The sequence below is a fragment of the Vidua macroura genome, chromosome 2 (assembly GCF_024509145.1).
Source record: "Vidua macroura isolate BioBank_ID:100142 chromosome 2, ASM2450914v1, whole genome shotgun sequence".
In the NCBI taxonomy this organism is placed as follows: Eukaryota; Metazoa; Chordata; class Aves; order Passeriformes; family Viduidae; genus Vidua; species Vidua macroura.
Window position 1 is genome coordinate 30,993,905 of NC_071572.1, and position 27,081 is coordinate 31,020,985.

The following is a 27,081-nucleotide window of genomic DNA, read 5'->3' on the forward strand; positions in this document are numbered from 1 at the left end:
CTAAGATCATTCTTATTTTACAGTATGGTATATGTAGTCACTAATGAGCTGCTGTCTAGTAATTTTTCTATTAATATTTTTCTCAGTAGTATGTACAGACCTATGCAGAAAGACATTACTGGGGAAGAGGTCTGGATTTTTTTTCTGGACCACAATATGAATGAATATTATTAAGAAAATCTTTGTCAAAAGAGAGAACAGTATAGAAATTGTATAAAATAAAATCCATTATTTTTATTTTATTTGCATTCATTCTGTTGAACTCTTAGGAAGAATAACATAGACAACTTGTATTTTTTAAGCAGAAATTAGAGTACCTGATCAGTTGGACTCATCAGTCTGGGAGAATACGGATTCCACACATGTGAATGGTGCTGACTTCAATCTCACTGTTCTGTCCATGGCTGAAATAGCTTCTTGTAGTTATGAAGCCAGGTAGGTCAAAGTTACCCAGTAGTTTGCTTGAAAGTCCCATACAGATACGCATAAGATGTCCAAAAACATTGGTTATTAGTGTCTTTAACTTTATCTAGAGAAGAAGTTTCTGTTCAAAAGTTGTAATTATATAGGTTGTTAGAATTTAACAGAAACTTCCCTGTGGATGCTGCTGCTTGGTAGATGCTGCTGAGTAGCTCTCAACCCAACCTAAGTATAACTTGAAATAAAGCCTCTGAAGAAAAACCTTGTGCCTTTCACTGTGATACTCTTGAATTCATGTTATCATCATGTCTTTATATCAAAGTGGCAGTAGACTTAATGATACATTCTGAAGGTTTTATTTCAAACCAAAAGTGTAACTATTAAAACCATTTTTTGCAGAGACTTTGCTGACCATCTCCAATGACATAAACTTACAAAGGCTTAGAATATGAAACACCTTTTATAAATATAAGCACAGTGTTTGAAATGCAGGGGGTTTTCGCTGATGGAATTAATACTCCAGAAATTATTTCTTGGTTGTAAGCTTTCTTAGGCTTGCTAGGATAGACAGGCTTCTATTTGTATCTCAGAAAGACTTAATTTATTAGCAGGAGCCTAGTTATGTAAGCTTGCACCTTGGAGTATAACATCTCGCGACTTTAGTTACTGTAGTATATGTGTGGTTTTAATTTGAAACAGAAAATAGCAAATATGCTTTCTGGAATCTTTGTCTTTAGCATTTTCCTAAAGGGAGATTTCTCATGCTCCATGGCTTAATAATAATACACAGCTAATTCAAATACTCTAGTTGCAGTTATTTTTTTTAACCTATTAAATTTCTACCTGTTGACTGAACTCTTATTCCCATTTTTGTGGGAAAAGACAAATAATTAAATTGAAAGTACTCCCAGTTAATTTGTGGAAAAGATTGCACTGTGTTTACTTGGGGTTTATTTTATTATTTAATTTTAGACAAGTTGGCATAAAGAATGGAATGTTTTTTGGCCAAGCAAAAAAGTTGTGTCCAAATCTTCAAGCAGTTTCATATGATTTTGATGCATACAAAGAAGTTGCACGGACAGTATATGAAATACTAGCAAGGTAATGTGCTGTTTGTTTGCATGATCTTCATGGTAAGGTTATCAAGCATATTTTCTTTGCCACTACTGAATTCTATTATTCATTTTGTATTTTCGTCTCCCACTCTTCAACTTCAGTGAAGCTATTCCTGTTTGAGGTTTTCCTTTGTAGTATTTTTGTTACTTTGAGCACCATGCTTCTGGGCATTCTTTTATCCTGAAGCCAAATGCTGCAAACAATCAACATCTGACTTCCAAATGAATCACTGTTAAGTTTTTTACTGATTCACATAGTGAGAAACAGATCCCTGCTTAGAAGGGAGATCCTTCCAAGAGATGTTTTTCAACTCCCTCTCCAGCTGTTCCTTTAAAATCAAGATGCATGTTGAAATTAGTCTTACATTAGTAATATTACTGTAATTTGCTGTTTTAGCATTTTTAATACCTAAGTGATGTGTAATACAAAATAGGCAGGGAAATGTCACCACAAAAGGAAGACTTTATTTGCTACATATTTGTTTTAACAGATGGTGAGCTGTTGCTGGTGTTTCACCTCCTTTACTTTGTGTTGATAGCTATACTCATAACATCGAAGCAGTCAGTTGTGATGAAGCACTAGTAGATATCACTGAAATCCTTACAGAGACCAGACTGACTCCTGATGAATTTGCAAACGCTATCCGCACTGAAATCAAAGACCAAACTAAATGCACAGCTTCTGTTGGGATGGGTAAGTAACTGCATTTCTGTTTACAAGCAGTGACTGCTTTTGTTAATGTATCAAAGCTGAGTTTGCTAAAACTCCTAAGTGTTTATGGAATATGTTATCATTTACATTAAATTAGTGTGAATAAAAATGCAAGAAAATTTTCATAACTGTAAAGTTGTAAGCAAAAATGTATAAAATTTCCATATCAGAGATCACAGGATATTCTGAATTGGAAGGGACCAGCAAGGATCATCAAGTCCAACACCTAAGTCAACAGCCCATCCAGCTATCACTTCTCCTTTATCTGACCACTATGCTAAAATTCCACTCTTGCATTCATTTTTATGAAATTCTTCCAGTAAAATGTTTCCAGTAAATAGAAGAAGGAGCACAGATTATGTATGTTCCTTAATGGAGATAGCAGTAAGAGTTTACAGCCTGACATGATTTTCCATAGTTCTTAGAAGGTGTTGAGGGCAAAGATTTGTGTGATTTGTAGTAGATATTGTATATTAAATCGCACATCTGAAAATACTTCCTTGATTTGTTTCTTCTTGGCTGGTTCCTTTCTCCTTTCTTTTTGTTCCTAATTAATACTAGAGTTGAGTATCTGTACATACCTGTACTGAGTATATATAAGTGTGTGAAATCCACTTGTGAGACAAGCTGAAATTCATGACTCCAAGGAGAATTCTTCGCTTATTAACTTTGCAATTGCAGTTAGCACTACAGTTTAACTGCTGTTAAGGCAAATAAATGCTGGCTGGTAATTTGAAGGTAGACATTGCAAATATAGATTAATAGAGTTCATTAAATTCTTGGTAAAAGTTAAAGAATTTGACTGTACTTTCTGCATTTTTTTCCTTGAGTGTTAAACTGTAGCATTCTACTTAAGGATTGACAGAAGTTACCACAGACATGCTTTAATTTGTTGTTTTTACAGGTTCCAATATTCTGCTGGCCAGAATGGCAACTCGTAAAGCAAAACCAGATGGACAGTATCACTTGAAACCTGAAGAAGTGGATGATTTTATCAGAGGGCAACTTGTTACCAGTCTTCCAGGTACTCCTGTCTTTTAGAGGGTATTTTGCCTCCTGATATTAGACCAGTTTCAGCTACAAATTTGCTTTCTAGATCAAACAGGATTAGCTGCCATTCCCTGTTCATGATCCAAAATGTGATAGACAGTAAAGACATATGGCATCCACCTGTATGAAAACAGGCTTTATTATATTTTTATTGTTCCAGGAGAATACTTAAAAGGTTTGTAACATAAAGCATTTCCTGGCATGTAACTCTATATTGTTACTTAGTACACACAGACAGTGTACTGTGACACAGGCATGGTGCAAGAAGTGCTGAGTAAGCATGCATTTATGCTTTCAGTGATCAACTGACCTCAGCCTGCATGTATACACATATATTTAGTGTTAGATATAAAAAAATAGTATCTTTATCTGTTGAAAATAAAAAAAAAGAGGGAGGGACAGTAAAAACAGGCAGCCATCGACACTGAAATAGAAGAGTGGTAGAAATAACATCCATAGACAGGTGCAGGTTTGCCAGAAATTCTCATTATGTAACCCTTAGTGGCCAAACACTATTTACAGCACAGTTGTGCTGTAATTTGTCTTTGGCATAACTTACAGGAGATATTTTTCCTCCAGAATATTACTCATATGGTACTGTGCTTTGACTTAAACGTTTTAAAGTTTTCAGAATTCACTTGCATGTTCATAGTAAAAGCATTTTAGTGTTTGTGTTAATAATACTCTCTCAACAGAGAAACAGATTATCAAGAATAGAATCTGATTACCTAAGATTTCCAATTTTTGCTGACTTTGGTAGTGTGAACTCATAGGATTAATATTTTCTGGAAGTAACAGGCCACCTTTCCAAAACCCAGAAATATACTTCAGTTTATCACACTTACATATGTGCCGTTGCCATGGATACCTACACTTTCCAGTGCTTGGTAATTCAAAGCACAAGTGATACAGGTATGCTATCACTTCTACCTGAAATATTATTTTTCTGCCTAGGAAGCAGTGCAACAATGGTCAAAATATTTGTTGGTTTTCATTTAGATTAGATCACTTGTACATGAGGGGAAAACATATTACTTGTTGGACACTTGTTTTGGACTGAGTTGTTGGGGGGATTCAGAACGATATAATCTGTAACAGGCAGACAATTTCCAAGCAGGATTCATTCATATTTTACCCAAAAATAAACAAATATCATACTGTAGTGTGACATCTTAAATGAAATATGTGAAACAGATTAAAGATACACTGGTGATGACAGCAAAAGTTTCCATTCAAACCATGTTTTATGGAGCAGAATTTATTTTGTATATATTTATTTGTTAATTTGATATGACTTAATATAGGTTTAAAAATAAAAATTTTATGTAATCAGAACCTAACTGGCTTTGACTTGTATAAGGTTAACAGAACTAATTGCTTTGTTGTTAGGAGTTGGCAGGACAATGGAATCTAAGCTGGCTTCTTTGGGAATTAAAACCTGTGGAGATCTGCAGTGTGCTTCAATGTCAAAACTACAAAAAGAATTTGGTCCAAAAACAGGACAAATGCTCTACAGATTTTGTCGTGGTTTGGATGATCGACCTGTTCGTACAGAAAAAGAAAGAAAATCTGTTTCAGCAGAAATCAACTATGGAATAAGATTTACACAGGTAAATTAAACTTGCTTCTTTTTTGCAGTGACTTCTTTCAGCTGTAGCAGAATCTTCTCATATTCTGATTATTTTCACTTACACTTTGATCTGTTAGAGCACCATCTTAGCCACGAAATAGAAATGAGGAAAATGAAGAAGTAGGAGACCAAACGATAAAATGAGAGGAGAGACTGCAAAAGTATTGGACTGAAAAGAAGCTTGCACAAAATTAGCTGGCTATTCTGCATTCGTTATACAAGTCTGGTACAGAAAAAGAGAACTGCAGTAGGTTCGTCAGCACCTAGCATTCTCTTTCATTTAAATGCTGATTATTCGAAGATGCCAGTGCCTGAAACTATCACCAGCTGCTCCTGTACAGCATTTTTATTAGATTTTTTTACAAATACTTTTTGTTCGGGGGGGAGCGTTATTAACAAAATTGTATTTAAAAAGTAACTCAGCACTTTTTTGAGATCTTGAGTATTTTTAGAAATTATAGGGGAAAAAAGGAGTTTGAAGAGACCTTACAGTGTTGTGTAGTCCAGATCTTTACTCAAAGCAGGGGAAGCTAATAAATCAGACCAGTTGCTCAGCACTTTATCCAGTCTGGCATTGGAAATCTCCAAGAACGAAGACTGCAAACTTCCTTGAGCAACATGTTCCACTGCTTGACTTTCCTCATGGTGAAAAAGATTTTAAGTCCTATGCTCTTCATCTTCTAGATTTGTGCTTAGACTTGCAATTCTGTGTTGGGGTTTCTAAATGTATTTTTTAAAGACTTCTTTCAGCATTAGGACAGGAATCTGCCATCTTGCCTAAATTAAGTGACCTACAGTGAAAGCAAACCACTTGAAGTTAAATGAGACAATTGCTTATGAGTCAGCTTGCTCTTTTCAGTTTACACAATCTAGATCGTATTAACCCTTAATGATTTACTTTCAGTATTTGAAAATTAGCAATTATCTAAACATGTTGTTCTTCCCCTTCAGCCTAAGGAAGCAGAAGCTTTCCTTCTGAGCCTCTCAGAAGAAATCCAGCGTAGACTTGAAGCTGCTGGTATGAAGGGTAAACGATTGACGCTTAAAATTATGGTCAGAAAGGCTGGAGCACCAGTAGAGCCTGCAAAATATGGAGGTCATGGAATCTGTGATAATATTGCCAGGTAAGTATTAGGCATGAACACACTTCTGCAGGATATAAAATTTATAGGAAGACAAGACAGAAATTTCAAAGTGCTTGGTATTTCTTTGTCTTTGTATAAAATTTGCACCAAAATAAGTAGAGTACTATTATCAAAACTCCTCTGTGTATAGGTTGTACATTTGTGGTGGTCTGGTTATCAGTAATACCTATATGCTTTATATATTGTTGGTGTACCTTTCTCCAGCTTGCTCAGTATTGGAGATGAGAGTTTTCTTAGAGTGTTTGAAGAAGACATGTTTATATCCTACGCTGTGACACACATGCAGCAGCATTGATTTCTTTAAGTAACCAGCCTCCTATTATTTTGTTGCTCCTGTTCTTTGTTTCTTATTGATAAACTGGATGATGTTGACTAAATATTTTTTAATCTGAATATTATTTATGTACTTGCATACTGAAACCACAGGGATATAATCTAGGCATAGGGTATCATACGCTGTTTCATACAAGATTGTCGTGGAACCTACATACACATATATTCTTTAGGCATACACTTTTTTATCAAAGCAGTTGTTCTCTCAGGTGGTTGTAACAGACTAATCCCTCCTCAACTGGAGGGTCATTTGGTGGGTGTTGCTGGTGACAGAAGAAGTGGTGGAGTTCACAGATCACAGAATATGCTGAGTTGGAAGGGACTCGCAGGGATTATCAAGTCCAGGTGCTGGCCCTGCATAGCACCATCCATGTGCCCAGGAGTTCTTTCAGTGGGTTGGAGTTCAGTAGTAAGGCTTGCATGCACAGAGCCTGTCATGCTTGTGATCTTGTTACATAGAATTCAGCTCTAATAAAAGCTGAACTGACAGAATTCATGTTTCACTATGAGATTCACTATGAGAAGCTCATCACTTTTTAGAATTGGTATATATACCAAGAAGAAAATCCCTCAGTCTATACTTTTCTCTTCTGGCTATCCTGAATTCTTTGAGCTGAAGATTTATTCTTAGCAGCCTAAGAACATATCTCAGTATTGAGATAGAGCTTTATTCCTCCTTTATTTTAACTATTGTCAGAGTGCTTTTTCGTGAACGGATGAGTGCTTTGGACCCCTTTTCTGTGGTCAGGCATACTTATGTACACATGCCCTGAAATTTCCCTAATTCATGAAGTCTTCAGTAAGGTCAGGGGGGCACCCAAGAGTGAAAAATTGTTCACACATCGCTAAAGCAGTTCAGATGCCAGGATTTTGTTTGGTGATGTTTCTGTTTCTGCTTCTGGCTTTCCAGTGACCTTGTCAACCCCAGTCAATCCAGGTTATGCTGTAGGTGTTGTAGTTCTGTCTTTGTTAGAGCATTTGTGTTCAGCCCAGAAAAAAGCTTTTTAGCAGTGGAAGGGTAAACTCCAGAAGTTGAATCCAAGCAAATGGATTAGAATCTCAATGTGGTGTTCCCTCAAGTGACCAGTTTCTCTCTTCAGTTTAAGATTTTCTCTGTAGCTGTAGCTCATGACTTACCTCACAGGTGAATGGCTTGCTACGCTTTCTCATCCTACAGGTCAAGATCCCCTAGAATGATAACCATAGTACTACAAAGGATTCAGACTTGCAGACATGCTTAAAATCAAACTCAGTTTTTGAGATTAAATTGTATTTTTACTGCATCTCTGAAACCCAGTCATGATAGTTCAGCACAAACCTTTTTGAAATATTTTTGTGAAATGTTGTGTACCTTTAGTGATACTGATCCCCGTTTTCTTAAAAATACTAACATGTAAAGCTTAAGGAGATCTTCATATGGTTCACAGTCTGAGGGTTTTTTGTTTTCATATTGGCAGAACTAGACCTTTCCAAAGAGCACTTGGCTGTTCATGGTGGTTTCTGACAGATTCAAAAGCAGAGTAACACCATCAAAGTGTTTAGTAAGTTGTCAGGATGGCACCCTGTCAAAACACTAAACTTCATTTTGTTGATAGAGCCCACTCAGAGCTAAAACTGCATCAGTTATTTCAGTGAGAAGACTTTACTTCACTCATATGCATTTGATGAGCCACTTGAAAGTTGGTCAAAGGTTAGGCCGTTAGAGAATCCAGAGCTATCCAAGCACTCCTGCTGCCCTGCCATACTCTGAAGTGGTAATCTATAAAACTCACAGCCAGATTGTTTTGTGAGTCTTGTTGCAAAAAATTGCCCACAGCTTAAGATAATATGGAATGTTGTTTAAAGTTACTTGCCATTAATTTGAATTCCTTGTTGCTTGTAATCCACATGCACATGCCTACCTCTGCTTCCCCTCTGAATTCCTTTTGAAACTCTTGCTGTAGACAATTGACAACTGAAATAATACTGACCAAACTTTCTGTGAACCAAGCTTGAGTGAAAGACAAAAATGCAGGAGTGTGTTTTTGTGCAAACTGTAAACTTCTTGTGAAACTTTTTGCCTGGCTTCAATAGATTGCATGTATATATATATTTATATATACTAAATTTGACCTTTTAATGTGTGGACTGCACACTGAGAATGTTCAGTTAGTAAGTATTCTGCTTTTCTTACTTTTTCTGTAGATCATGTTTAGTTTTCACTACCTTTAAAAAGAAACCAGAGAACAAATAAAAAGTGTTCAGTTTCTATATGCCAAGAAGTTATGATCTGTCTTTCTTTCAGGTCCTCTCTGGAACCAATACAGAATTTTTGTCTTCGGGATTTGTGACAGTTTCCTTTTTAACCATACTTGTTTATTCTTTTTAGGACTGTGACTCTAGACCATGCAACAGACAGTGCAAAAGTAATTGGGAAGGAAACTCTGAACATGTTTCACACAATGAAACTGAACATATCTGATATGCGAGGGGTGAGTTAATGGGAAAACTGAAATTCATTCTCTTTATCAACCTCTTTTGTTGTCTTCTGTGGATTTTCAATTCCTTATGGTTGATGATAACCAAACTTAAGCAAAAGTGTAGATATGCAATTATATTGTTTTGTAACCTTTGAAAAACTTGTTTACAAAACCATAAATGTAAAAAAATTATAAAAAATACTTTTTTTGTGGTATAAATTAATGCACAACTTAAAAACATCCTGAGATGATGAAGTAAGACTGTATCTTCTACAGTTCTATCAGCACATGTAAATTTTATTTTGTCTTAGAATTTTCTGTAAACTTTTGCCATACATTAATTGTGTAACTAATGTAAACTAATATTTAATTGTTTGTAATGCCAATCAAAGAGATGAAAGGAGCTTTTGTTCTAGACTGCAAGTCTTAGAGCCAGAAAAGTTACCAGCCCATGTTTTGGCCTTTATTTGAAGGTGGTTTTCTGGCTCTTTTGATTCATGACTTATCTTAGAACTCCTGCTCATCTCAATGGTTTTGTCATAGCAATGTGACCCCGTGATGCTGCTATTTTGACATCAGCCATTTGTTAAAATAGGACACAGAGGATTTCTAAAACAGACCTGCATTTATTCATCATCTGGATATAGAACTAGGGTTTTCGTTCACACTGTTGCCTTGCAAAGTTAGTTCCCTGGCTTGGAGTTGAGGAAATATTTAATTTAAATGTCATATCCCATTATTGCAACTAAGAAGGTGTTAACAAACAAAATGCTTACCATGTAATTATAGAAGAAAACCTGGTAGAAATATATATGGTAGCTCCTTCATGCTTTCTGAGTCCCATATACAACTTTTACTAAGTGTCAGGATTTTTTTTCTTTAAAATGATGGAGGATTGGCAATAAAATCATACAGTGCACCAGTGCATTCTTAATTAGACACGTTTTGAACCCCTGCTGATTTGGTATTTAAAAGTTAAATGAAAAACTAGGATATCAGGAAAAATGAGGAATACCTCATCTAAAAAAGACTAATTCTACCAAAGTACTTTCATCCATTGAGACTTTGCAAAAACAGTGTTTACAAGTGAAACAATACTATTTTTCTCATTTGTAGACTGAAGTGGTGGATTTAGTATAGGTTGTCCTTGGGGAGAAGCATTGCTGGGTAGCCAGATTTAGTACTAACCACATTTTGTCAGTATTTCTGTATTTGTTAGTGTCTAAGAAATTTCATAAAAACCACATTGCTTCATGATCCTGTTGACAGCACTTTTTTATATCAGAGAAGTTAAGATGGTAGTACCTTAGTAATTTCTTAGTTGTTGGATTATGGTGGGTAATCCTGGGATTTGTTTGGGATGTTTTTAGTGGCAGTTTATGTGTATTTCAATATATTTTTGTTTGTCCTACCCCCACCCACAACAGGCAGGCAATTCCAAAGAAGGCAATGTTATTATGATATAATTACATAATTTAAAATTTATTTTATTTATTCAAACTTCATTAAATGAATGCTTTTATGTTTTGGATTTAGGTTGGAATTCAGGTACAGCAGCTAGTTCCCATCAGTAAAACAACTTCAGCTCTCTCAACAGTACAATCTGGACATTTACCTGGTGGATCACATTCAGTTATTGATCTTTTTCATGTTCAGAAAGCAAAAAAGTGCTCAGAAGAAGAACCTAAGGAAGGTCAGTAAGCTTTGTACTTGGCATGTGTGATAGTGATCAGTTCTGAAGGACTCTAACATAGACCACCTTTTGGAATCCTTATTCAATATTATACCAGTGTAAATTATATAACATAAAATTTCTGAGAGTGGGGTTTGCTGCTGCAAATGAAAATGCTACTAATAAAATTTGTATAGGATTAGTCCAATAAGGTTTTTTTTTTTTGGTTTAGTTGTTTTAGTTAATACTAACAGAGGATACTTTGAAATAAAAAGTGTTATGATGGTGCTATTTATTGTGTAAACTCTTCAAATAATGCTAGAAAATACCTTTTCCTGTGTCTTGAATCTTCAGAGTATTTTTAACTATTAGATGATCACTCTGTATTTTGTTTCCATATGTATAGTATTTGTGGCTGCTATGGACCTTGAAATATCTTCTAATTCAAGAACTTGCACTTTCCTTCCATCTCGTGGTACCAATATCACACCTGGTCTCAATTCTAATGCCAACAACACCGAGTCTGCTGTCAAGTGGAATGGTGTGCATTCTCCTATCAGTGTAAAATCCAGGCTCAATTTGAGTATTGAGGTTCCATCTGCTTCGCAGGTAAACCTGAGAGTGTGAAACATCTGCAGTATATTGTAATAACTTGGGATTGTCTGTCTTATTTGGACAGACCCAAAAGGAGCTCTTCTTAAATAAAAAGAGTTCTAGTAAAGTATAGTGCACAGTAAGTAACTGTTATTGATGCAAAAATTTTTTGCCTTAATAAAATAAATAATGTTGAAGTTAGGATGCACACTTAACATTTGTACAGGATACCACTATTTAGATGGGAGAGGACAATCTTTATTTAAGTAAAATATTTCTGTGGGATTTGGGGATTTTTTTTAGCTGTGTTTTAACAAAGGGACAGCCTTCATTATTTCCACCCCACATGCTGTTCAAGTAGACTCTCTTAGAAGGGTCTGCTGTGAAACAGCTGCACAGACTTCTGCAGGTATTTTAGGTATAAGCAGACTTACTTGCTCTTCTGTAAAAATCTGTCATTTAAATCTGTAAAAGCATTTCTGATGTTTTTAAACAGCTTTCTCAAGTATTTATCCATTTTAAGAAGCAAATTATGCTTTTGGCAGGAAACATGTTCCTATAATGTAATATCCAAGCCAGCTCAGGATCTAAAAGTAACTTGACTGAACAGTGCGAAGCTCTGTACACTCAGATGCTGCCATAGGAGGAATATGTATAAACAAGTGAAAAATGCAGTAGCTGTTCAGCAGAGTTCCTACTTTGATGGCCTTATGGCACAATATCTTTCTGTCCGCTTCTAATCATGTAATAAAAACTTCAGGGCTGGGAAGGAGTGGTGAGAGTTAGTGCCACACTGCTGTTTGTATGCTGTACTAGGAAAGTAACAGCAATCCTGGGTATTTTAAACCGAGGATTCCCAGGAAATTATTATAGAGTTACATATCCAGCAAATTTGGAATGAGTGAATACAAACAGAACATGGAAGAGTAACTGATACAATACAGACAGCTTTCATCAAAACATCTCAGTTACCAAACCGAGTAGATTTTCATAGATATTTGTGGTTCTTCTCTGTAAATCCAGAATCTGGTCATAAGCTCCAAATTTTCTTCTCAAAGGTAAAAGATAAACTATTCTAACACAGCTATCAAGTCTTAATCAGCAGAACTTAGAGGCAAGCATCTGCATTTCTCTTTCAAATTTTACTTGTTAGAAAAATGATGCTGTACATCTGCTTGTCAGTTGTATTCATTCAGTCACTTGTGCAGCTGTCATTGTACACAGCAGCTTCTGGACACTGAGGGGTTAACTCAGTTGTTCCAAGTGAATAATTGATAGTAAGTAAAAGCTTATTTCATCATCCAACTTTGGCAAATCTGACAGTATACAAACATATGTAATGCCAGTGAAGTAAAATAGTAATAGTAGTAATAGTAACAGCAATTTGTTACAATAGAACACAGAGGATTTCTAAAACAAACCTGCATTAATTCATCATCTGGATATAGAAAGTAGGGTTTTGGTTCACAATGTTTCACCCTAGAATTATATCAAAAAAGAAATTAATTGCTTTACAGCTTTGTGCTGGACACCAATTTAGCATTTATATCAACCTGTTGCCTGTATAATTTGAACTCAGAATTCAGGTTACTTTATCATTAGGTAGCTGTAGAGGAAAACCTATCTATGGTTTTTGGTAAGAAGACTGATCATTGTAAAAAGATAAAACTGAGCATTCATATTTACTGAGCTGCTTAGTCTTAAATGATGTTTTACTGCTGCAGAGTGTAACTCTCAGGTTCCTAAGGATGTTCGCATACACGGGGTAATATGTAGCAGATTTTGTAAAATTCAGGAGCTGTGTAACTAATCTTCTGACTAAAATAGCTCTGTTATCTATTCCTTAGAAAAATCTAAAAGCTTTTATGTACTTGTAGCTAGATAAGTCTGTGCTAGAAGCTCTGCCACCTGATCTCCGAGAACAAGTAGAGCAAATATGCACCATTCAGCAAGGAGAGAGTTACGGAGAGAGCAAAAAAGAGCCAATAAATGGATGTAACACTGCACTTCTGCCACAACCAGTTGGAACAGTGCTTTTACAAATACCAGAGCTCCAAGAACCAAATACCAATATGGGAATCAATGTAATAGCCTTGCCAGCTTTCTCACAGGTAGGATGTTTGCATGGTATCAATAAACAATTACTTTTCATCTGTAGGAAGTTAGAAGCTCTTTCTTGAGACAGCATTAACTGGAACCTATGACTTCCCACAATCAATCATTCATGGTCCTTTAATGTATTTTAAAAATCTGTTTTTAAATGTTACATTATCTGTCAGAAATGTAGTATGGTAATATTTATTGGAGATTATAGTCATCAGTCTGCCTATGTTTTTGCAGTTTAATGTAAAACCCCCTCATATATGGTCTGCTTTGCAATCCAGTCTGTAAATAGCTCTTTTTCTGTATTGCAGCTGAGTTACACTGAACCATAAGTCTGAAGCAGTCCTAAAATCAGCTTAGCTAAGTCACAGGAGATTCTGATTAAGTGTGTGTTCTGATGGGGTAAAGCCAACCTCTGCTGGCTTCTCTGTAGATGTGTTTGTTTGTATCCCATTCCTTAGAGAAGGGCAGTTATGGCTAAAGGTTGTACATATCTCCACAGTTTTTAAATACATAGCATGTCCAGGATGAGAAAAGAACAAAGATGTTTGTCAAAATGGGGATGTGAAAGGGCAGCAGGGAACAGTAAGGATGCTTCTAATGTTAGTCTGCTCTTCAGTCAAAGAAGGTGCTAAAAAATGTAGTGTAAAAAATAAAATAAAAAAAAAAATTAAAAATCAAAGATTGGGTTACCCAGAGATACACTGTCTTGCATTGCATCATTTAAAATGGAGCAGTGTTTTTATTTTTCTGTTTCATTGCACCTTTGCTGTTCTCAAATGAAGTAATTCCACTTAATCACATTTATAGAGATCTGTTGCTGTTTCTAATGCATAATGTTGCTTAGCTGACAAAAAATCCAGAGAAAATAATGTAGAAATTCCACTAAATAGTTAATGCATAATTGTTATTTAAAAAAATGTGTAATCTATTCTTTTACTAAAATTTCCTCACTTTGGTTCAAGTTTATTGGTTCAGAAACAGTTGTGTCAGTTTTTATTCCTGAACTGCAAAGTTTGGTTTCCCCTATGGATTAGTGTGCAAATAATATCTGAGTTCTCTCTGCCTCAGCTGTTTTAAATTTTGTAGTTACATCTGTCCATAAGCAAGATGTGTGTTAAATTAGACTGTGCTCTGAAGTACACCCCTCCACACTTGGCTTGCCACTCAGTACTGTTTATCAGAGTAAATGGCAACTGCATTTGGCTTTCTATAAAAATTCCTTTTAGCTTTATCTGTCTAGTAATTAGGTAGTCAAGAACTTATTGTTATTTTTTAAAACAGCATTACTTTTTGAAGTTTTCTTTAAAGGACCTAGTATTTTGCCCTGTTTTTTCTGTCTCTATCTATTAATGTATTTTGTGACCCGGTTAGTTGATCCAAAAGTGCAACTTAGTAGAGCAGCCTTTTTCTTTGAAGATGTAGTTCAAGAAGAATTGAGTACTTCCTATTTATTTGGCAACAATATCTATACTCTATTTGAGAGTGCTTTATGCTCATACTCCAATTTTTTTCCTGAAAGCCCTTCTGTTTTCTTTATTGGCAAAAAGAAAACTAATACTAATACTTAGAATTTTCATTTTCTGAGTTAGGTCCAAGTTTAATACCTAGAATAGTATGGTTGAAAAGCTTCCTGTAGGCTTGGTGGAAAAAAAAAAAGGCTAAACCCAGTTCATTAATACAGGAGGATGTTTTTCTGTGTTAAAATCAAACATTAACTTAATTCAAAAATATCATCTTACTCTTAATATAGTTTGACACATTTTTTTTCTCTTGAAGTCTTTGTGGTAGTGTATATGCTATGACTGCATACAAACATTTAAATCTACTTTGTGGTCCATGAAGCAGTGAAATGAGTAGTAATAGGTTTTGGGTATAGAAATACCGTCAGCCACTCCAAAATGTGTACTTTATCTACATCAGATGTAGATTATGCACTGCCATCTTTTTATAGCTTAATAAGGTTTGTTTTGCAGCTCTTCATTCCTTTTGTCTGAGCTGAGTTTTTATGATCAGGTGCAAAGCTAATTGGCTGATAATGATTTATTCATTAGAAAACACGTTGAAAGTTTCCTTTGTTAGGCAAAGTTCTCCTGTGAAAGGAATCCAGATAGGTTGCCTTCCTTTCCATCAGTTGCTAAAGTAATCTTAAAATTTAGAATAGCTGTATATCTCTGTAGCCTGGATCCTGCAGAAGCAAAAAGTAAAGATTACAGATGCCTAGAAATGAATTACATTTGTAATAATGGTGTTAATTAGTGGTGGCAAGTTTTCATTTAATCCTTTCAGTGTCTTCACATGGTTCAGATTCCTCCTAAGGAAATTGATGTAAGCACATCAGAAATACTGATAGCTGTGTGCTGAGGTCATCCATGACTCTATAAAACCAAGGTTCTCCATAATGTGGAAGCTTTCAGATACCTGTATGACAATGTTAGGACATTGTACAATCAGTTACCTGAAACCCCAGTTATATTGGAGAATTCATGTGAATTCAACTGATGGCTCCTCTAATGGAATTTTTCCGTGTTATACTCTGAGAGAGCAGTGATGGGGGAATAACAAAAATGCTTCCAGTTCATGCACTGCATTATTTCTGCATTAATTAAGTGGTGTACACAAAAAACAGTATCACTTCAGAGCATTCCAAATCCTTGACTCTTGAATGCTTTACCAGAGAGCACTAAACTTCTTAAAAATGTTTTATGAAGTAAAATTTGTATTTAAAAAGATAAGTTACACCTGTGATGTAATTAGCTGCATTCCACTATAGTGCTTTGTTCTGCACAATGTATATGGTAATTGAGGCCAGAGCTGTTCCTGTTTCCTTCTTCAATTAGTGAATATTCTGTGGTAAAAAATTCATGTTGACTCATGGAGTTCTCAAAAAGGAACAAACTTATGCTAAATTGATGAATTTTAACCTGTAAGAGCACATTCATGTTTATGATCTGTATTATTTAGACATCATGTGTGTGACTAGCACACTGTACCTCCCTGTCATAGCATACGTGTTTTGGTTTTAAAAAAAAGAATTTTCTATTGAAAATAAGAGATAAATTTTAATACCTTTGCAGATTGACATGTAATAAATACAGTATCTCAGATAATGATAGAAATTGCATTGTACTCCTAGAATAGTAATTGTAGTTTTGACCAATTTTTTGTTGTTTCTGCTCATCTCTGAATTTTACCAGTGAAATGAAGGGCACTCTTCCACTGGCAGATTTAATCCACTAAATTATAGGTTTCCTTTGAATTAGATTTTGAAGATTATGAGCTGAAAACACTGTTTAGTTGTAATGGGAAACTCCAAATACAAGATGAGTCTGTCACTGATGTGCTGCTTCAGACATGCAATGAGAAAAAATAACTGATAATACAAAAAATTTTATTTTGTCCATATGTGTGTGTCTGGCAATTGGCATCAAATTATTTCCTGACTAGAATCCAAGACCCTGGGACAGTTGCAAGGGACTGTGCTTTTATCAGTCAAGCAAGTGGTAGACAACTGTGGGAGAAAGAGAGTAAACCCTTTTGTGGTAGTTCAAAATATGACATAGCTGGACTTGGCTTTTCCTGTCCTTAAAGAACTGAGACCATTTCCAAGAATATTATGAGTTATATAGCAGCTTGCAGGAAATAGAAGTATCAAAAGAAAAGGAGGAACAAAATTGTGCTGGTCACAATGTTTGTGTTTTGAAATTTGAAGGGAGTGCTCTCTGGGTTAGGCTTAATCCTACTCTTAATGCAGCTGTACTGGTTATCAGTAGGTGGGTAAAGATGGTTAGTGCATTATATGCACATAATAGTAATTTTAATAAATAGAGTAATATTAAATGTACATTTTGTTGGTTTTACAAACTAAAATATACAAAGAAAATGTACAGTGTGTTTTACAGTATTTCAGTTATATCTCCTTTATTTTTGCTTGGCATAAAATGTAAATACCTTTCTTGTATGAGTGACCTAGAAGGAAGCAACCGGTGCTGCTCACTGCTAAAACAATCAAATGAATCTTTGTTACTCTTCAGGTGGACCCTGAGGTTTTTTCTGCACTACCTGCTGAGTTGCAAGCAGAGCTGAAAGATGCATATGATCAAAGGCAGAAGCAATCAGAGCAGCAGCCTGCTAACACTTTAGGTGAGAATTTGTAGCTGTGCAGTTGTCTTCTGGTATAGGAGTTGTTTGCTATCCAAACAGCTATGCAACACTAAGTAACAAAGTGGAAAATATAACCAAAGCTTCTCTGAAGATGCTGTGTTCAACTGAATTTCTGTATTTATTTTTGACAGTCAGTTACAACCAGCTGTGGTTTCAGTTTGCAAACAGGTGTCCAGCTTTACTCAAATGGGTAATTAATTCAATTTGTGGGGACTGTGGCACTAAACTTACCCACATCCATATGCTTGCCAAATGGAATCCAAACTTGATGTGTCTTGTAATTTAAAGTAGTGCACTTCGTTAAGTTAGTTAAACTCTTTTCAGGGAGCATTCTCATGGTTCCCTGAAACCCATAGCACTGGCAGGGTTTTGGGGCAGCAAGAGAAAGATATACTGCATCTCACTGAATGTCTGATAGTCAGCTGGGTTTACTCTGAGCTGATCATCCAGGTCTCCTTTTTATAATCAGTAGAAAGAAATAAGACTAATTCCCTGTGAACATGCTTTGTCATAAAAAATAAGTTGTAAATGTTATTGGCTTGATTGCCAGTTAAACACTGCATTGTAATTATAATCACACCCTGATTTCATAGCCAGTGAACTAATGCAGATATGTTAGAATGATGGAATGAGAAAGAGATTTCCTTCATAAACTGTGGTAAAAGTATTGTGGGGGGCTTTACACTGCTGGCTTTGCTGATAACACTGGTGGGACAGTGCTCTGAATGAGGTGAGGCAATTTGTCCAGTAGATTCATATTTCACCAGCTGCTTAATGTGAGCATTCAAGTACTGAAATGCTCACATGAAAAAGCTTATGAATAGTTGAGTGTCCTCTGCGTACACTGAAAGTCTAACAGTGCTTTTCAGTATGAAATGGTGTGTGTGTTCAAGTTGCTTTATCTAGGCTGTGTTTTCTCAAGTGATCATTAGATTTTTGTGGGAGATACAGAGTCCCCCTTTCAATGGAAAAGTATTAAATTTTAAATGTATCAACCACTGACTATTCCTGTGTTTTTCAGTGTCAAAAAATCCTTTCCTACACCTGAAGCATACAACTGTGAAAAATAAGAAAAAAATACGGAAAAAAAATCCAGTCAGTCCTGTGAAAAAGATTCAGAGTCCTTTAAAAAACAAACCTATTGGTAGTCCTGCAAAAAACATGCCAGCTACATCTGGAAGCCCACAGAAGCTAATAGATGGCTTCTTGAAACAAGAAGGAACAGCTGCTCAGGTACTTTTAACACTAACAGCTTTTGGTAAAGCTGTGTCTGCTTCTTTAGACTGAGTTCAGGTTGCTATTTTTCTTTACTGGATTCTTCATTGACATTTACCTCTGTATGTATATGGTGTTCCCATATTTGTCAGACTGAGCATTATCCACTTCCGTGTTTGGAACAGGCAGAAGCAGTTCCATCAACTTCAGATTCCCCAGGCCCATCAGCTCTGCAGACGGAGCAGCAGCCGGGCTCATTCAGGCCACAAGCCCCAAACCTTGCTGGAGCTGTGGAATTCAATGATGTGAAGACGTTGTTGAAAGAGTGGATCACAACTATCTCAGGTGCGGGATGTCACACTGGGTGATCTTGCAGTGCATCACAAAGAAAACTGCTTTGAGTAGGCTTTTTGTACTTCCTTTCTCCTTCACTCTTCTTTTGCTCCTTATTTTTCACAGTATTCTTGAAGTCTTACTACCTTGGCAGTCTTGGAAGAACTTGATTCTTTCTACCAGTTGTTTCTCTGTGGCTTTGCCAGCTCCTGTGTCTTGTTTAACATCATGAAAAGTAACATGGTCCCTCTTCAAGCCGTGTCTGGCCATTGTCCTATGCTTTGATGTTACTTGTGTCTGAGGTTTCCTGTATTTTTCCAACATACTGCAACCACTAAGATGAAAGTTCTTGAAAGGGAATTAATTTTCTTCTCTTCTTAGAGGCAAAGGAGTGCAGGGTTTGGGGTGTTGTCAAAATAAATGCTGGGAAGAACCCTAGATAAAAAAAAACTGTGCAACTGTGACATTCTTGCTGAATTGTGATTTGAATTAGGTCAAACAAATAGCAACTCCTTAAAGCCTTGGGAAATTTGACCTTCCTGCCCTAGACATTATTATTCTCCTAAGAGTTTCAAAACAGCCATTGCATTCTAAATCCCAGTCTCTTTTCCCTTTGGTTACTGCTAGCTTTGCTGTCAGTTGTTCTTACTGAAAAAAAGAGATATCTACAAGACAGGTATTTCAGGACCCTGGAGTCCTGTTGTTTTCTCAGATTCTGATGTTGGGAAGATGTGTGAGAATACAGAAATTGTCAGGTTGGCCCCTGATATGCTGACACTGCAGAATTTCTTTCTGTTGTATTCCCATTGTTATGTGATTATATTCTAAGTATACTTAGAGAAAAGACCTCATTTTTAATTTTTTTTTTATTACAGATCCTATGGAAGAAGACATTCTACAGGTTGTGAAATACTGTACTGATCTAATAGAAGAAAAAGACTTGGAAAAGTTAGATCTGGTTGTTAAGTACATGAAAAGGTAACCTAATTTCTAGTATTTGTGAACTTTAGACTATTTTTGTTAGAATTTATACACTAGATGCTGGATTGTGAGCGCATTAACCCATTAGGCATTCCACTGATGTGTGGTTTTAAGCTTGAAAACTGGGGTTGAGGGAAGGAGTTGGAGCATTAAAATAGGTAATTTTTGAAAAATTAAGAGTAATATTTAGTAGCAATTCATAGAATCACAGAATGGTTTGGGTTGAAAGGGAGCCTAAGGATCACCCAGGCCCAACTTCCCTGTCATGGGCAGGGACTTCTTCCACTAGACCAGGTTGCTTAGAGCTCCATCCAGCCTGGCCTTGAACACTTCCAGGGATGGGGATCCACAGCTTCTCTGGGCAACAATTTCTAGACAAAGATGGTAGTTTTCATCAGCATTGTCCCTTTCCTTCATCCTGTTTATGTTCATTTTTTCATGGTATCTCTAGACCCCATTTCATTCTCTTGCTGTATCTCACCTCCAGCCTTTAAATGCATTCCTGTTACTTTGTTATTGTGCTCCTATTACTCTTCCCATGAGTTTATGAGGTTTTAATCCACTTAAGACTTGCTTACTAACTAAAGCTTTCTAGGTTTTAGATCTGCAAAATATGTTTCACAAAATGAATCAACACCAAAAAACTACAGAAGTGTAGGAAGTTCACTGGGCTTTTGTATTATGGGATATCTTTAGGCCTTGGAAAATGCAAAATACAACGTGCAATGAACTGTTTCATGAAATCTGTATAGTAAATTCTTTATAAAACTTCAGAATTGTCAGAATGTCCCATTCCTGGTCCCTGTGTGTTTGGATCTGCACTGATGGCAGTGTGTCTCTCCAAAGGGTTCACACTCACCCATGATGTTATACCCTCCAAAGCTCTGAGTGTAGGAACCCTCTGCTCTCCTGCAGTACAGGGATCTAGAAGGGAGACTTGAGTGCAGAGCTGCTTTGTTTTCCTTGGGCAGGTCCTTCATTCACTTCTTGTAGCTGCTGATCATAAGAGTAATTCACATCATAGGGTGAACTCATAGTTCTCTGTGGATTTTGTTTTTAACAATAAATATAAAAAATAAAAAATGAATATAAAAAAATTATATAGTGCCCCACACCCTGTTATTTAAATGTGTTGATTGCACTTGGCATTTGTTGGAAATAGAGAAATAGCATCTCTGTCTTGGGATGAGGAAGTAAAGATCAGGATTCAGAAGCTTGCCATTTCTGGTCTTCAGTATGCAGTTGGTGGAAGGTCACCCACCACTTAATTCACAGGCTCACACCACTGCCAGATGCCAGCATTCACAAGCTGCTGTGACACTGCTCACACCAGGAATTTGGGCTGTTAATTAAGGCTTGGTGTGTTTAAGTAGAGCGGGAGGGAGGGAGGGCTTTACCAGGACTGAATCAAAATTCCATTCATGGGGAACTGTTGTGGTCTTCTTTTACAGTGTGAAGACCAAAAATGATTGTAAAAAGGACTGGTTCTGTAATGGTAATTTTCAACCTCTTCTTCCTTTTACCCTTCAGGTTAATGCAGTCATCTGTGGAATCAGTTTGGAATATGGCATTTGACTTCATTCTTGACAATGTTCAGGTAGTTTTACAACAAACTTACGGAAGCACATTAAAAGTTATCTGAACTTGTAGTAAAGAGCTTGATGAGAGCCTGGAGCTCTCTGTTAGCTGTGCCATAAGTGCTTGTGAGGTATTTGCAAAGTGCATGATAGTAATGCCCTGAGTTTTTATAATTTCAAATTTCTTTTTAAACAACAAAGTGTTTTGTACATTTCTTTTCAGAAAGTGCCAAATTTGTCAGTATTGCATGTAAATAATTGTGTTAAAATTCTTTTATTGTAGTATAGAATCTATTTACAAAATGTTTGTTTATAAAGTTTTATGGATTTTTACAGTGAAGTGTTTACAGTTGTTTAATAAAGAACTGTATGTATATTTTTGTACTGATTCTATTTTGTGATGCTTCAGTTTGAATATAGTGAAACCCCTTTTACTAAAGCTGTAGCTTTGATTCATTTCACAAAGTTTTACACAGTGGCACTGCCTCAACACATGGAGGAGGCTGTACAGGCACCTGGCCACTTTTTGTTTCTTCTCCACTAACTTTATTACAGATTTTAAGCTGAGGGAAGAATATTAGTTCATTTTCAGTTTCATCCTTCAGAGATTCAAGCCAGGGTGGCCCAGCCACTCCTGAATCACACACAGGATGTCAGCTGAAGCCTGGATGCTGTCTGACCTTGGGTGTCCTGTCACCTCTCACATGCTTCTGGAGGAGGGCAAGTCACCCCAAAGCATCACTGTAAAGGAAGAGGGAGTAGCCAACACGGAGCATTGGCCAAGCCTGCATCCATCCTCTGCATTGCCCCTACTCAAGATAGAGCCATATGTGAAACACCACCGTTCTCTCCAGCCTGTGGCACGCATTTCCTTCGTGCAGCATAACAAAATAGGTTGTAGGGAGTGGCTGAAACAAAATACACCATCCCATCACTGTGTCCCTGCTTGGGAGCTGAGCTTGCATCCCAGGAGTTCATGTTTCGGGCAAGTCTGCTTTTTACAGGTGTGCACCAGCATCACACAGTTGTACTTGGCCCAATACATTGAACAAGGCTGTTCAGAGAGCTGGAGAAAATGAAGAACACTTGACAAAAACCAAGTTGGTAAGAAAAACCTCTTCTGAAGAAACGATGGGGGGAGGTGAGAAGTATCCCACATAATGCTGGACATAGAATTGAGAGCAGGAATGCAATCTGGAGCAGTATTTGCACCACTAGCTTAAATGTAAGCACCTTGCCTAGCACAGGGCAGGAGCTGCTGCACCGAGAGCAGCTGCAGCTGCCAGTACTGCACTGGCAGCAGGGTTTTAGCTTTAGGTTGTGACCTTGGCTTCCTCCTACCACACACTGGGAGAGGTACTAACCTCTACAGCCAGGTGATGGATGAGGGAAGGGCAGGAGATGTCACGTCCCGTGACATCAGTATGGTTTTTTGTTAAATCTCCTCTACCATCCTCATGGAGAAGTTGATGAAGTACAGACTGGAGAGAGAGAAGTTTACTGAAAACTGGGCAGGCAGGCCCTGGGCGTGGTGGTCAGTGGTACAAAGTCCTGTTAGGGGCCAGGCACAAGTGGTACCCAGAGCCAGTACCAGGTCCAGTCCTATTCATCAGCTTTGTAAAGGCCCTGGCGATGGGGCAGTGCAGCCTCAGAACGTTTCTGATGACACAGGGTGGGCTGAGAGGGTGGGGGTTCCTGCTTCCAGGGACCCAGCGGGTGCTGGGAACCTCGTGAAGTTCAGCACAGAGGTGCCAGGTTCTGCTCCCAGGGAGGGAAGGGCCAGCTCTGCTAAGTAAGGCCTGGGGGTCGCTCGGCAAGCATAGGCAGCTGCCAGGCTGCAGGAGGAAGGTCCCCAGGAGTCAAGGCAGGAGTTTGTTTGCTCTGCTCAGCATTGGTGAGAGGCAGCTGCAGTGCTGAGCCCCTCGCTACAAGAGGCACAGAGCAATTCTCAAAGGCAGGCCCCAGTGGTGCCAATGGGAGTGGAGCTTCTCCCACAGCACAAGGAGGGCTGAGACAGTGGGGACCTTGAGCAGGCTGAGTCTGATCCATGTGTATAAACAACTGATGGTGCTCATTTCCTTGTATCCAGTCATCGATACATGTCTAGAAAGAGATGGACATTGTCTGAACCAAGATCTCTTAAGTTTCCATTAGTTTCTAGGTCGAGTCTTTTGGAGCCCCTTCAGTTCCTGCTTTGGAAGCTGCATTTTACTCTTCACCTTGGTTTAGGAAAACCAGCACATCAACTGCTCACATCAAGGCAGGTATTGCTGAAACTCAATCGGGTATTTTACCAGTCAGGTTTCAGGTACAGCCCTGGTTTTGGAACTGGGACTCAGACAGATGTAAAATTAGCATCTTTAAAAGGATTCAGCATTAATTAACTGTCAGGCTATTTTAAGTTCCACAACAGGAGCCTGCCAAAGGAGCGTATCTGTTTTCCTGGAGACTTTGCCTATAGGAAGAACACCCTTATGGATTTGAGGGAACAAAGAAGAATACGTTGACCACACTCTTAGACATCTGTGTTCTTAAGAACTTTTTATTAGTGTAGTTTTCATGATTGCATAGTTTGCAAAAGAAAATTTTAACAATTAATTGCAGTCTCCTCCCTCTGATCATTGTGTCCACCCACTGATGGGAAGTTGCACCACACACCAACCATAGTGAAAAGGTCCTTTTCAATGGCGAGTTTAAAGTCTAACCAAAAAAAAAATCCAGAAAGTTAAATTCCATTTGCAAAGGAGGCGAGTTACTAAATGTTCCTTTGTAATGGAGTCCACATAATCTCAATCATAACATTAAGATTTTTCCAACACAAAAAGTAATCCAAGTGACAGAAGAAATCTGATCAAGCTGTGTGTTGAATGTTAAACTCTTGTAAGTATCTTAAATGCTAAAAATCTCAGCTGCATAAACAATCCTTGCTTTTGTTTCAGCTTGTGCTTTTGAAGAGTGTTTGTTTTGCTCCCATCAACATGAGCTGCGAGTTACCCAGAGACAGCCTGAGCAAGAATAGATCAAGCTGTCATTCCAGGCAGGGAGGCAGGGGGGTAAGAAAATCTGGGATTACAGACTGACTCCTGGTCATCACAAACATCCACGCTGGAGCTGGTTCAGACCCACGCTGTCAGGTGACTCCACAGCTGTGATGCAGCATCCAAAGTCACAGCTCTCAGGCCGGCAGCTGTTTGCAGGTGCTCACACCCCTGAGCAGCAGCTGGAGAAGAGATGGCAGCTCTGACCTCCTCCGGGAGTTGTGCCGTGCTAAACACCTGACCTGCCCCTCCTGTGCCTCGTGAACACTGACATCACCACCTTGAGCACACAGGAAATGCATTCTGAGGAGGAAACGCCTTTGCTGGAACAGCCTCCACCCTTTTGCCAAGCAGAGAGAGGCAAGAGGAACCCTGCCTGGCCTTTGCACATTTGCCACAGCCCAAGAAGTGAAATTTCTGATTACTGAAGCAAACTGTAAAACAAATGGGCTGCTATGTCCATCTCCTTTATTTGTGGCTCTGCATTATAATGATTACAGGTTGACTTCCATGAACTGTACAAGCAGTAAAAGGTGGGCAGCTATGCTTTACAACATTGTTTCACACAAAGCAAACAGAGATACCCAATTGCCTAATTTTCTATTTAAAAAAACTCTATAGGCACAAAGCAGAAGAATGTTGGAAAAGAAAGTCAAGGAAAGAGGTATGCATAAATAAAGAAGTATTTCTTACATCAAAAATGTTCTGAGAATCACAAAGTCTGCAGAAGCTTGGTTAATCAGATACTGCAGTACTGCTCTCATCAGTATAAAAGTGAAAGAGCTTTAGTTCTGTAATAAAAATTCAATTTATTTTATTTTGGAGAGAAGGAGGGGAAAAGGGTGCAAGGAAGGTGTAAGAGAGGGAAGGGCAAACTTTAAAACAGCAGCCAGTATTAGGAAGGGTAGTAGGAGAGGTGAACAGGCACATTGGAACCATGGGAACATGTAAATTGACCACTGTCAAACCAGTGTAAATTTCTTGGTTTCTCATGGAAAACATTTTATCCACATATTTTCCTCCCAAACATATATCCAACACTGTCTTCAATATAGGACTTTGTTGGTAACTTTTTTAGTAACAGGAAGAGTGCATTTATTCCTGCCTCCCCATTGCTGTAGAAGTTATCTAGATGATTTCAAACACTTTCTTCAGTTCTACTATAAGCTGCCAGTCAGACTTCTGCATCTCATCCCTGAACCAGTCCTTCAGAGCATCGATGGACTGACGGCTGATCTGTAACACACGAGACAAACCCATCAGAAATGCAGAGGAATTAACTAATGGCAGCTTTCAGCACACTGGGAACAGTTATTCTAAAGAAAGGACAGTCTGCACACCAGGTAAACTCATTCTAAGTCCCTGTTTGCTACTGATCAGCTGAATGACCCATCCTATTTGTTTCCCTTCATTTCTCCTCACACCTTGTCCCTTATCTGGTCTAGAGGGGCTGCAGCTGGACAGACCATCCCACACCTTATGCTGTAAGGCAAGAACTGGAGAGGTCTCCTGCTTCCACCAGGGTCTACAGGACCAGCAACCCCAGCCTGTCCCTATCCCAAGGCCCTACTTGCCCTTCATTTGTGGGCACATGCCCCTGGCACATGCGTGGCAGGAGGTGTCCTATGACATGGTGACTATAGCAGTTGAGAAGGTGGAGAGCTGTGGCTTTACTTCCAACAGCAAAAGATGGAGCAAAGGATCATCTCCTCATTCAAGCCCAGTGCCACACAGTCAGAGCAACTGAGGATTGCTATTTGTGGTGCCATTTCAAGCACAGGCTGTGGTGCCCTGGGGGACTGCTGAGCTCTGTGTACAAACAGTTGGCAAATAGTGAGTGTGGCATTTTGCCCTCTCAGGTGCTCTGGGCTGCAAAGTCTTTGCAGCCACAGCACCTCCTTCCTTTAGGCCTCTGCAGAGGCACCACTACAGACCTCAAAGCACGGCTCCAGAGACCTGGGCTGCATGATGCCACGCACACACCCTCCCAAGTGAATCTCAGTCTGTGACAGAAGGCTCCTCCCCTGGTTTTGAGGCTTCGTGCTACATTTCCACTTCAAGCAAGCCGCCACTCTGTCCTAAGCCCTCTCCATAAATGCAGACTGCTCTTACTCTTACCTTGCTGACGAGGATATCTGTTGCTTCAAAATGTCGTCCATACATTTTAGGTGATTCCCCAGGAATAGGTTCTATTTTAACACAAACTTCTTGGCCTTTCTTTGCAACATCCACCGGTTTGTGGTTTATTTCAATACTTGTAACTATTCCAATTTCAACGAACTGTAATACAATGAAGCAGCTGTAACACATCCACCAAACCCCTGTGCACACACCCTTCTCTAAACTCCTCTCTGTAGGCACAGACTTGCTGCAGGAAGTGTGGCACTGGCAGAGCTGCCGCCTCAGCACAGGCAAGCAAAACATACAGCACAGCAAGTGCTCCATCCTGAAAAGGGCAGGGACACCAACGTCCCACTGCTCATCTGGCATATCAGCTGGTTAGCCCTTAAAATCTCAAGAGTTGGTTCTTCCCTTTTTTA

At 38.1% G+C, this 27,081-nt stretch overlaps 2 protein-coding genes across 11 annotated transcripts in view; one reads left to right on the forward strand and one right to left on the reverse strand.

The window, feature by feature from the left end:
• Positions 1-27,081, forward strand: part of REV1 (REV1 DNA directed polymerase) — a 70,881-nt gene that overhangs the window by 33,886 nt on the left and 9,914 nt on the right. For 3 of the 10 annotated variants that reach the window (XR_008435673.1, XR_008435674.1, XM_053970084.1), the window contains exons 9-24: positions 303-435; positions 1,393-1,521; positions 2,075-2,229; positions 3,152-3,271; positions 4,687-4,907; positions 5,879-6,051; positions 8,774-8,876; positions 10,401-10,557; positions 10,943-11,145; positions 13,008-13,241; positions 17,268-17,376; positions 18,419-18,630; positions 18,798-18,957; positions 19,821-19,923; positions 21,457-21,523; positions 22,508-22,607. Coding sequence is in view for 7 of the 10 variants with exons in the window: in XM_053970084.1 (XP_053826059.1) it covers positions 303-435; positions 1,393-1,521; positions 2,075-2,229; positions 3,152-3,271; positions 4,687-4,907; positions 5,879-6,051; positions 8,774-8,876; positions 10,401-10,557; positions 10,943-11,145; positions 13,008-13,241; positions 17,268-17,376; positions 18,419-18,630; positions 18,798-18,957; positions 19,821-19,923; positions 21,457-21,523; positions 22,508-22,582 (2,354 nt within the window). In the remaining 3 variants the exon portion in view is untranslated. Of the gene's footprint in view, positions 1-302; positions 436-1,392; positions 1,522-2,074; positions 2,230-3,151; positions 3,272-4,686; positions 4,908-5,878; positions 6,052-8,773; positions 8,877-10,400; positions 10,558-10,942; positions 11,146-13,007; positions 13,242-17,267; positions 17,377-18,418; positions 18,631-18,797; positions 18,958-19,820; positions 19,924-21,456; positions 21,850-22,507; positions 22,608-23,647; positions 24,122-27,081 lie in introns of those variants that run through there. The other 7 variants (XR_008435672.1, XM_053970083.1, XM_053970081.1 and 4 more) reach the window with 7 other exon arrangements.
• Positions 24,168-27,081, reverse strand: part of EIF5B (eukaryotic translation initiation factor 5B) — a 36,332-nt gene continuing 33,418 nt past the window's right edge. Inside the window, exons 23-24 of the mRNA XM_053970080.1 lie at positions 26,660-26,821; positions 24,168-25,777 (exon numbers count right to left, since the gene is read on the reverse strand). Coding sequence (XP_053826055.1) covers positions 25,670-25,777; positions 26,660-26,821 — 270 coding nt within the window. The 3' untranslated portion in view covers positions 24,168-25,669. The remainder of the gene's footprint in view (positions 25,778-26,659; positions 26,822-27,081) is intronic.